Source organism: Saccopteryx leptura, chromosome 13, assembly GCF_036850995.1.
Source record: "Saccopteryx leptura isolate mSacLep1 chromosome 13, mSacLep1_pri_phased_curated, whole genome shotgun sequence".
Classification (NCBI taxonomy): Eukaryota; Metazoa; Chordata; class Mammalia; order Chiroptera; family Emballonuridae; genus Saccopteryx; species Saccopteryx leptura.
Genome location: NC_089515.1, coordinates 23182238 through 23194385, shown reverse-complemented (window position 1 = coordinate 23194385; position 12148 = coordinate 23182238). Strand labels below are relative to the sequence as shown.

Sequence of the window (12148 nt, the reverse complement as noted above, 5' to 3'; positions counted from 1 at the left end):
CCAAAACCAGGCAAAGACAACACAAAGAAAGAAAATTATTGGCCACTATCTCTGATGAATATAGATGCTAAAATCCTCAACAAAATATTAGCAAACCGGATCCAACAATATATGGAAAAAATCATACACCATGATCAAGTGGGATTTATTCTGGGGAGGCAAGGCTGGTATAATATTCGTAAATCAATCAATGTGATTCATCACATAAACAAAAAGAAGGAGAAAAACCGTATGATAATTTCAATAGATGCAAAAAAAGCATTTGATAAAATCCAGCACCCATTCATGATCAAAACTCTCAGCAAAGTGGGAATACAGGTAACATACCTCAACATGATAAAAGCCATCTATGAGAAACCCACAGCCAACATCATACTCAATAGGCAAAGATTAAAAGCAATACCCTTAAGATCAGGAACATGGCAGGGGTGCCCCCTTTCACCACTCTTATTTAACATAGTCCTGGAAGTCCTAGCCACAGCAATCAGACAAGAAGAAGAAATAAAAGGCATTCAAGTTGGAAAAGAAGAAGTAAAACTATCATTATTTGCAGATGATATGATATTGTATATAGAAAACCCTAAAGTCTCAGTCAAAAAGCTACTGGACCTGACAAATGAATTCAGCAAAGTGGCAGGATATAAAATCAATACTCAGAAATCAGAGGCATTTATATACACCAACAATGAACAGTCAGAAAGAGAAATTAAGGAAACAATACCCTTCACAATTACAACCAAAAAAATAAAGTACCTAGGAGTAAACTTAACCAAGGAGACTAAAGACTTGTACTTGGAAAATTACAAAGCATTGATAAAAGAAATCAAGGAAGATACAAACAAGTGGAAGCATATACCGTGCTCATGGTTAGGAAGAATAAACATCATTAAAATGTCTATATTACCCAAAGCAATCTATAAATTCAATGCAATACCAATTAAAATACCAATGACATACTTCAAAGATATAGACCACATATTCCAAAAATTTATATGGAACCAAAAAAAAAAAACAAACACGAATAGCCTCAGCAATCTTAAAAAAGAAGAATAAAGTGGGAGGTATCACACTTCCTGATATCAAGTTATACTACAAGGCCATTGTACTCAAAACAGCCTGGTACTGGCATAAGAACAGGCATATAGATCAAAGGAACAGAACAGAGAACCCAGAAATAAACCCATAGTTCTATGGACAACTGATATTTGACAAAGGATGTAAGGAAATACAATGGAGTAAAGACAGCCTCTTTAACAAATGGTGTTGGGAAAATTGGACAGCTACCTGCAAAAAAATGAAACTAGATCACCAGCTTACACCACTCACAAAAATAAACTCAAAATGGATAAAAGACTTAAATGTAGGCCATGAAACCATAAGCATCTTAGAAGAAAATATAGGAAGTAAGCTCTCGGACATCTCTCAGAGCAATATATTTGCTGATTTATCTCCACGGGGAAGTGAAATAAAAGACAGGATAAACAAATGGGACTATATCAAACTAAAAAGCTTTTGCACAGCTAAAGACAACAAGAACAGAATAAAAAAACAAACTACACAATGGGAGAACATATTTGACAATACGTCTGATAAGGGGTTAATAACCAAAATTTATAAAGTACTTGTAAATCTCAGCACCAGGAAGACAAACAATCCAATCTAAAAATGGGCAAAAGAGATGAATAGACACTTCTCCAAAGAGGACATACAGATGACCAATAGGCATATGAAAAAATGCTCAACATCACTAATCATTAGAGAAATGCAAATTAAAACCACAATGAGATATCACCTCACACCAGCCAGAATGGCGCTCATCAACAAAACAACACAGAATAAGTGCTGGCGAGGATGTGGAGAAAAGGGAACCCTCCTGCACTGCTGGTGGGAATGCAGACTGGTGCAGCCACTGTGGAAAACAGTATGGAGATTCCTCAAAAAACTGAAAATTGAACTGCCTTTTGACCCAGCTATCCCACTTTTAGGAATATACCCCAAGGACACCATAGAACGGCTCCGAAAGGAGAAATGCACCCCCATGTTTGTGGCAGCATTGTTCACAATAGCGAAGATCTGGAAACAGCCCAAGTGTCCGTCAGAGGACGAGTGGATTAAAAAGCTTTGGTACATATATACTATGGAATACTACTCAGCCATAAGAAATGATGACATCAGATCATTTACAATAACATGGATGGACCTTGATAACATTATATGGAGTGAAATAAGTAAATCAGAAAAAAAACTAAGAACTATATGAAATCATACATAGAAGGGACATAAAAATGAGACTCAGAGACATGAACAAGAATGTGATGGCAACAGGGGTGGGGTTGGGGGGAGAGGGGATGGGGCAAAGAAGGAGAGAGGGGTTGGGGGAGGGGACGGGCACAAATAAAACCAGATAGAAGGTGACAGAAGACAATTTAACTTTGGGGAGGGGTATACAGCACAATCAAATGTTAAAATAATCTAGAGATGTTTTCTCTCAATATATGTGCCCTGATTTATCAATGTAACTGCATTAAATTTAATAAATAAATTTAAAAAAAAAGAAGTGCACAGAAAGAGAATTATCATTTAGGATGGACCTTGAAACATGACTAAGGCAGAAATCATATATAAGAACAATCATAATGATAAATTTTAAAAGGACAGATTGACTATGATTATGTAATTGGTCTATGTCATTCTCTCATACCCTTGGATTGTTAGAAAATAAAACTTGAATATCAATCTGGCTATCCAGTTGGCTAAATAAAGGGACAAATCCACTCAAATGGATTAAATTGCTACTAATTAATGACATTTTTGTGGTGTCTAAGATTTGACTCATAGAAAAGAATTACTCACTGAACACCATTATGTAATCACCATTGTTTAAAAGTTTTTTGGTTTGTCTTGATGACATATAACCTTGGCTATAAATCACAGAAAGACTCTTCCTAGTATTGTAATGGACTTTAAATCCCCAAAACACACGTTATCTAGTTCTCACAACACCAGAGAATCTGTGCATATCCAACAGAAGGTGAAAATTAAAACTTGGAATTTTCTGGCTTTGGTATGTTAAACTAGTATTATATGTGGCTTTTCTTACTTTAAGATAAACCTGGGCTTGTCTTCCTGTTCTTCCCTTTCATCATTTAAAAATAAATGTGGTATCATGTGGATTACACGAGTAGAAACAATCATCTTTAATTCTGAAAATTGCGAGAATTGTGAAAGAAAAGAGGCCGATAGTATTTAAAAAGATTTGTTGATAATATTACCTCCTTGATTAGTCCTCTGGAATCATGAATCAAACATTTTGACCAAACATGAAAAATTTGAGCCCAACTTACTGTTGCTTTAGAAAATGTAAGCAAGCACCTGAATATGTTTTGGAACACTTGAGTTTATAAAAGAGATTCCTATTTAGCAACTTCGCCTTTTTTTAAAAAAAAATAGATGAAAGAAGGAAATTGGACACTTGAGATTAAATTAATTATTTTGGATCCAATTTCTGGCCAGATAACATCTGCCTTTGATTTCCCCCATGCTACTGCTGGATACATTTCTAATGCCCTAAATAAGTTGTGTAATATGACATGGGCCTATTTAAGGGCCTACATTGTGCCTTTCTAATGTTAGCTATAAGAGATATAATGGGAATATTTAATGTTTGTAATTTTGTAAAAGTATACAGCTTGTCAATTTCTAAGACTCTTATATAGATCAAGACATTACTGATTTTTTTGCCATTGGTACTCAGGTCACAAGAAATGTCATTCAAAGAAAGGAATAGAATCAAGACATTTGAGATCTATTTTATGTTTTCACTCATTGTATAGATGTTAATGAATGTTTTTAGCCATTTTTCTCCCCTTCTTTATCTATAAAATAAAGAATTAAATACAGGGAAAGTTAATTTCTTATTTAAGTGAAAAGTATATGGCTGTATTACTATTCCCTGTATGACTTAGAGCTGTCAAACTTTAACATTAAATTTGTTTTCAGAAAAAGGTTAAAATGCACCGAGTACAAAAGTCCTAGGAAATACAGATGTCTGCTTATTTATGAGCATTTTGTAAAATGGTAACTCCACATTTAATTTTTTTTTTTTAAGTGAGAGGAAGAGGGATAGTGAGACAGACTCCCACATGTGCCCGGACTGGGATCCACCCAGCAAACCCATCTCAGGCCAATGCTCGAGTACTGAGCTATTTTTAGCATCTGAGGCTGATGTGCTTGATAACTGAGCTATCCTCAGCAACACTGGCCATGCTCAAACCAATCAAGCCACTGACTGTGGGAGGAGAAGAGGGAGAGAAGGGGGAGAGGGAAGGGGGTAAAAGCAGATGGTCGATTCTCCTGTGTGCCTTGACCGGGGATCCAACCCAGGATGTCCATACACTTGGCTGACGCTCCCATTCCCATCACATTTTTCAAATGACAAGGACAACTGCCTGAATTTTAAATGTTTTATGTAGGATTTATCATGTTGGTGCAAAATGTGAAAGAGAGGGCTCCTAAAAAAAAAAATTGAGCTAGTTGAATATTTGGAGTCCTAGGTATCAAATACTAAAAATAGAAACATTTTGTTGAAATTGTAAACCCTGATAGTGGATCTATTTGTGTTTACTTTGCTGCCCCACTGTGGCCAAGTGTGGTTGCATTTCTGAGGCTCAAATCTGTGCTATTAAATTAGTATTTTTCTGTAATTTAAAAAAGTGAATACTTGTCATTCTTTAGAAGAAACACAAAAAGTATATGTATAACTTTTTCTCTTGCTTCCCAGAGATTTTTTTAGAAATATACTACTACACTGAATTAGTTTCAACATCTATAGCTTAATTCTCTGCAGTGGTCAAAACATTTGGGAGCTTTTGTCTCTTTTATCCTTGGCCTGGAGCTTTAACGCAGGCATTAGCAGGCTGGGGAGACTTAAAATCAGTATCCTTACATTCATCTCAAAGGCCCTGCATGTGCTTCTCTGCTCCCTGCCTCCCGCTTGACCATTGCCTGTATGCTCCAGCTCTATGGGTCTTTTCTCAGCTCTTCTCACACACTGAATTCTTTTCTTCCCCTAGGACCTTTCTACATGTACAGCAATTCCCTGTTCCTAAACACTCTTTACCTTGCTTGTAGCATGAGTAACACCTCATAGGCCTTTAAGTCTCAGCTTAAGAGCCATCTCTCCAAAGATCTTCCTTGGCCAGCATATGTTAATTTTGTCCTCACTTCCATCCCCCATTTATCCTGTTAAAAAATTATCACATTTTGCAATAATTTAAAGCATCTCTTTAGATTTGGTATTGTTGCTGTCTCCTGATAGACTGTAAACTCCATGAGGCATGGATTATTATGCCTGGTTGGTCACCATGTGACCCCATTGCCTAAAGCAGTCCCTGCTACATGGGAGGAGCTTGATAAATTTGTTGAATAAATGAATAAATGAATGAATGAATGAATGAGTGTGCAACTGCGGACAAACTCCCTTTTGAAACTCTCTTCCACAGTTTTCCACAGTCTTGCACTTTCCTGGACTTGCTCCTATTCTGACTTCCTCCTCCCAACTCTTGGCAGTTTCCTCTCTGGCCCTCTTACCCGAGACCCGAGACTCCTTCTCTCCTTTTCCTCGCACCCCTCCCTCAGGGCTTCCACTAGCCTCTGTGGGAATGACTCTGACATCGTGAGTCTGCAGCCCTGACTTCCTCCTTACAGTAAATTACTTTGCCAACTTCCACCAGGCATCTCCACCTGGCTGTGTTCCCAGCACCCCAAATTCGGTATGTCCAAGACTAAAAGCCCATCTGAGTGCCCTGTTTTGGTAGCAGTGCCATTTTCCTCCAGTCACCCAAACTTGTGACTCCAAAGTCTTCATCTGCCATGGTCATCAAGCTAATCTGCATTGAAAACCAGGATGATTCTCTCTATCTTATACATCTCACGGGATGATTATGTGAAGGCAAACAGGAAGAACATGCCAGGTAGTTACCCTGAAAGTATCAGCCTCTTCACCTACTAGCCCAGCAATGGCTGTCAGTGGGAGGACAGGTCCATAGATAAGATCCTTGGGCAACGAGTCAGGGAAAATTACGTCTCTTTCATTAAAAACTGACCCATCTTCCATTGGTAGTTTTACTGACCTATAGAAAAAAAGAACATCAGATTAATCACATTAAAAGAAACTAGTCATTAAAATAACTGCTGTTTATTGGTGGTAAGCAAGGTGGGGAGGTGTTATAACATAAAAAAACAAAATAAAACAGATAAAAGCAAAAGATATTTAAATATATATAATATGTATATTATATATATATGCATCATAAAGGATAAGTAATTCACAGGTATAAATTAAATACATGGGGATTTTCAAAGATTTCCAAAATTCACATCTAAAGGAAGATTGTAAATTTGAATGTTGATGGGGCCAAGCAGGTTATGAGTGGCAAGCTGGTGACTGTGGCAAATGGCAAATTGATTTCCCTCATAAAGGTATCAGGTGCCACTCAATTGCAGCTAAGAGGGTCTGCTGACATGTGAGAATTCCAGTTCTAAAATTTCAAGAGAATATCATAATCTGGATACTTGTGAGAAATCTCTCAAATTTTAGATGTTGGCATCCAATCAAATAAAAAACATTGTTGGTCAAAATAAACATATAATAGATTCTACCAGCTACCTTTGTGACCTCTGGTGTCAAGAATTCATTTTCAAATTTACCATATGTCTACTTTTAACTTATAATGTGGCTATCAAGGTGATTTGGAGAATTCACAGCTTTATGCATTAAATTAAATATTCCTTGGTTATGTTTTATGAATAACAAACAATTTTGTAATATGTTCACATAAAAATAGTACCTATTACTCAAATGTGTTTTTAAATCCCGCTTGCTTTCTGAACCAGAAAATCCATTCATTTTGTCTCCCACTTTATTTGTTATTTGTTTGTAGAAAAAGCATAACTTAGCTTTCAGAACTAGAAGAGAATATTCAAGGGAAGCAAAAAGAGAGGAGAGTGTGATAAATTACTTGCCTACCCTGGCAAGGATCTGCTAGAGATATCACACACTTTATGAAAAGGTATAGTGTTGTCATCTCTGCCTGGAGACAGATTTGGCTATTCAGTGGGTTCTTGTAAAAATGAAATTGCAACATAAACAGTACTGAGCAGAAAGAACTGCCTCTCTTAGGGATATCCATTTAGAAAACTTTATTTACTAGATTTACATTTCTCCTAGGAAGGTAGTTTTCAAAAATTGCAATTTCAAGGATGTACATAGCCAACATCTCCTAACTCTTTGACTTGAGAGAGTATGGTCACCTCAGGGGCATCTTGAGTCTTTGAACTCTTTTCAATAAAGACACCATTATCATCAACTATCACCAGGACAGTGGTCACAGAATTTCTCTTTGACCCAGTTTTATTTAAATAGGCAACTCCCATGATCCACTATATGCAACTACCCTTTTGTTTATAGAAAATGTTGAAGTTATAACCTATACATAAAATTTATATATCTAAAGGTTCCTGATTTTTGAGATTTCAGTTGGGCATCAAAGTAATAGGAGCAAAAAGTCATAACCATCCCTTTTATATAATAGGTATGTTTTTAAATAGTAAGAGCAAATAAAATTTTAGAAAACCAAATAGAAGGTGATGGAAGACAATTGGACTTTGGGTGAGGGTTATACAGCATAATCAAATGTCAAAATAATCTGGAGATGTTTTCTCTCAATATATGTACTCTGATTTATCAATGTCACTGCATTAAATTTAATAATAATAAAAATAATTTTAGAAAATTAAACCATGTTGTAGGAGGACTTGGTATTTAAAAGAAACTCATTGGGAAATCAAGTCATAGAGAATCTTTTTGAAATGCAAACAACCACTCAAGGTCATTATATCTGAAGAACAATATTATAAGTTAACATATAAGTATAAAGCCATTTAATTCACCAAATTGATCCAATCACATTACATGAATGCAAACAAAGGCCACCACTACATTGCCCTGTAATGAAGTGTCTCACTTTGCTTTGAGGTAATGCTTCTGGTTACTTCTTTCGATGGTCCACACAGTCACTGAACTTGGACTTGACAAGCACAGCTGGTGCCAGTTCATGGGGTTAAAAGTCATCTGGCTCACATCCACACCAGGTTGTGACTTCTTGCACAAAATGACACCTGATTCCCAGTTCCTTAGAGAACAATTGCATTTGGTAAAAAAAATAATCCATTTGAATATCATATCTTCAGAACATTTATCAAAGTATTTGGAAACAATTTACATAAATGGAGGCTTAATTTATTATACAATTTATATAATCTATGACATCACCCTGAAAAGTGTCCCGATTTGGATGACAAACTATAGTCACTTATTATAAGGCTGCTCACGAGCTGCCCTCAGACTGTCCCTCCAGGTTTGCCTCTTATGGCAAATAAGTTGTTTTCATTATTATGGTCTCTTAATATCTTAATTAAACCCTCAAACCTGCCATATTTTGCTCTGACCTCAAGACCTTTGCACATGCCATTCCTCTGCTTGGAATCCTCTTCCTTCTCTCCTCACAAAGCTGTTCCCTACTCATTCTTTAACTTTTGCTATGAGTTGAACTGTGTCCCCTAAAATTCAGATGTTGGTGTCCTAACCTTCAGGTTTTCAGAGTATGACCTTATATGGAAATAGGATCTTTAATAAGTTAAATGAGATCATTTAGTGTGGCCCTACTCAACTCTGAGTAAGTACACTTATAAAAGGGGACATTTGGAGACAGATGCACATACAAGGAGAACATGTGAACATGAAAAGAGTTATTCACAAGCCAAGGAGGGAACAACGCTGCTGACACCCTGATCTCAGCCTCCAGCCTCCAGAACCACGAAACAATACATTTCTGCTGTTTAAGCAGCTAAGTTTGTAAAACTTGGTTAATGGTAGGCCTAGCAACGAATCCATCCGTCACTAGTATAAACAAACTGTTATACCCGTACCACAGAATAAAGAGAAATGAACTATTGATACACATAGCGTGGAGGAGTCTCAAAATGAGTAATTCAAATAATTATGTTGCATGGAAAATGCCAGACAAAATAAAGTATATAATGTATGGCTTTTTGTATATAAAATACTAGAAAACACAAGTTAATCTAGAGTGACAGAAAGCATATCAGTGGTGGACAGGGGACGGGGGCAGGGCAGCAATGGAGTAAGAGCGCGTGTGGCAAGGGTCAATAAGGAAGGATCTGAGAGGCACAGGGAAACTTTTGGGGGTGATGGATATATTTATTATCTTGATTATGGTGATGGTTTCATGAGTTTATTCACAAGTCAAAACTTACCAAAGTGGCCCTGGCCGGTTGGCTCAGTGGTAGAGCGTCAGCCTGGCGTGCAGAAGTCCTGGGTTCGATTCCCGGCCAGGGCACACAGGAGAAGCACCCATCTGCTTCTCCACCCCTCCCTCTCTCCTTCCTCTCTGTCTCTCTCTTCCTCTCCCACAGCAGAGGCTCCATTGGAGCAAAGATGGCCCGGGCGCTGGGGATGGCTCCTTGGCCTTTGCCCCAGGCGCTAGAGTGGCTCTGGTTGCAACAGAGCGACGCCCCGGAGGGGCAGAGCATCGCCCCCCTGGTGGGCAGAGCGTCGCCCCCTGGTGGGCGTGCCAGGTGGATTCCGTTCGGGCGCATGCGGGAGTCTGTCTGACTGTCTCTCCCTGTTTCCAGCTTCAGAAAAATACAAAAAAACAAAACAAAAAAAACTTACCAAATTGTGTGTGTGTGTGTATGTGTATGTGTGTGTATATATATATATATATACACACACACATATAAACAGTTTGTTATATGTAAATTATACCTCAATAAAGCTTTCTACAAAAACTCTGCATAAACTAAATGTGGCTCACCGAACCTAGATTATTACATTTTTGTATAAGAAATACTAATATATAAGGAGCATCCTTAGTCGTTCCTGGAACAATCTGCACTTTCCCTTAATAAGACTCCCCTGAAGGAGTTTATATTCAGGACAGAAGAGTGAGTGCCACTTTGAAGCTGGCCACATGGAACAACCCAGCAAAAAACAAAACAAAACAAAGAAACAGGTACATCTTATCCACAGGTATTTCCTGTACAGATGGCAGATATGTCTCTCTCTGAACATATAATTGTCCTCATGTCTCTGAAAACAATTACTTCAAACTGAGCTCTAATATAGAGACTATCTTAATTTCAACATTAGTGGAAAATATGCAAACAACTCATAGGCACTGTTTAAGAAAAAAGTTTATGTAGTCATAAATGTATTCTTTACCTGAAAAAGGAAATATTATAACACATTAATAAAAAGAGGAATATGATCATTAACTTAGCTCTCATATAGCTTTGCCTTACCAAATTTTATGCCTAAACATAGTTACATTAAACGTTATGACTAGGACTTTTACTTCTTCCATTTTTCCTTGTTTCAGATTTTTCATATATATGTCCTTTAATAAAATCCAGAAGCAAAAGTAAATTAATGTAAAGGAATTCTGTAAATTCCTTAAACAGGTCAAATGTAACCCAAATAAAAGGAATTCTGCAGGATGCTGGAACTTACCAGAGAGCCAATTCAAATTCTGGCAGAGAGGAGTAACTAGCCAGGTAGGTGCCACAATAACTGAACGAAAGTAAAGTATAGTCCAGAAGAACATCGCCTAAAATATAAAATCCATTACAAGGCCTTAATCCTTGATCCTGAGATCAACTATAGTATAGAATTTAATTTCCTATTCTAAGACATTTCATGTAATTCAAAAACATTTAACTATTGTAATAAGAGATCTCCTAGCTGATTTCTAACATATTGAACCCAAGATTAAGAGTAAAGATAAGATCTATTTTTGAAAGATATTTAAGTGAATTAAGATGATTAGTTCACTGTCTTTAGACTTCAATGCACAACTGTGCACACTGTACCATGTGTACCAGTGAGATTTGAAATGACCCAAGAACCATAAAATAGTTCATAAAATATGAAACATTATAATTAGAAAAGTTATTCAAACAACTTTAAATACCTTGGGGAGGTGTAATACTTCTAGCTTACTTCTATTATCTCCATACCTTGGGCCATATCTGGCCCTTAGCTTAATATTGTCCAGTTCTTGGAACAACTATAAAAAGTACTGTTCTCATTTCTACTTGTAGTGGAAGAAATGAAACATGATTTTAAGTCTTAGCAACAATATGTTAAAATGAGCGTCATAAGGATGACAAGGCAGTGCCTGGTTCTGCATATATATGAGGCTCTGGTTTTCCTGCTTTACCTGCTGTTCTCAGCGCGGTTTCACAGCTGCAAGCTTTGCCCTTTCCCAGGCCTGTCTTCTTCACATTCGTCTCCATTCTGTGTATTTTTATTGGCTGTTTCCTGCTTTCTAACCCTTCTCATTTTAACTGACTGTAATATAATGCTAAACTTTGTCATTTATTGAATTTATTTACCATAGTCTGATCAACAAAGAAGAGCTTGTATTTTTTAAACATTCAATGCAAAAATGAACAAAATTTTTCTGTGGCATTAGAGGCCTTAATAATTTTCTAGTCTCGCTAAACAGACATTTCCACCTATAACTGGAAATTATTAATTTTACATTTTTATATTTGCTTTAAATTTTAAAATAAGCATGGCTTTTGAAGAAAATATAAATATGCATGAAAAGAAAAATATATCCTTTGTAATCCTACCACCAAATTTGGTATTTTCTTGTGTTTACATGTAAAAAACACATATTTTTTTCTTTAAATAGAACATTGCTTTTTATAGCTATAATAATCATGGGTTAAATATTATACATAAAAATTCATTTTTTAAGTGAAACTTAGATCATACATAACGTTACTCCTATTGGTTTGTTATTTACCTTACATTAAGCATTTTATAATTAATAATTCTTGGAAAATGTGAATTTTAATGTTTACATAATATCCCTTTATGGGATGTTTTAACTTATTTAACCATATTCATGCTATTGGAGATACAGTTTGTTTCCAGTCTTGTGCAATGACAATGCTTTTAACACCTTTGCATACACATCGTTGACCATATTTCCGATTATTTCCTTAATAGCGAATTATAGTTCTTGAAGTAGGTCTAACTGAATCAGATAAATATTTA

At 36.4% G+C, this 12148-nt stretch overlaps 1 protein-coding gene across 5 annotated transcripts in view; it reads right to left on the bottom strand.

Moving 5' to 3' along the window:
• CFAP43 (cilia and flagella associated protein 43) overlaps positions 1-12148 on the bottom strand; it is a 121720-nt gene that overhangs the window by 103280 nt on the left and 6292 nt on the right. For all 5 annotated transcript variants that reach the window (XM_066355479.1, XM_066355482.1, XM_066355480.1 and 2 more), the window contains 3 exons: positions 10592-10688; positions 8025-8192; positions 5981-6131 (listed from right to left, as the gene is read on the bottom strand). In XM_066355479.1, coding sequence (XP_066211576.1) covers positions 5981-6131; positions 8025-8192; positions 10592-10688 — 416 coding nt within the window. The remainder of the gene's footprint in view (positions 1-5980; positions 6132-8024; positions 8193-10591; positions 10689-12148) is intronic.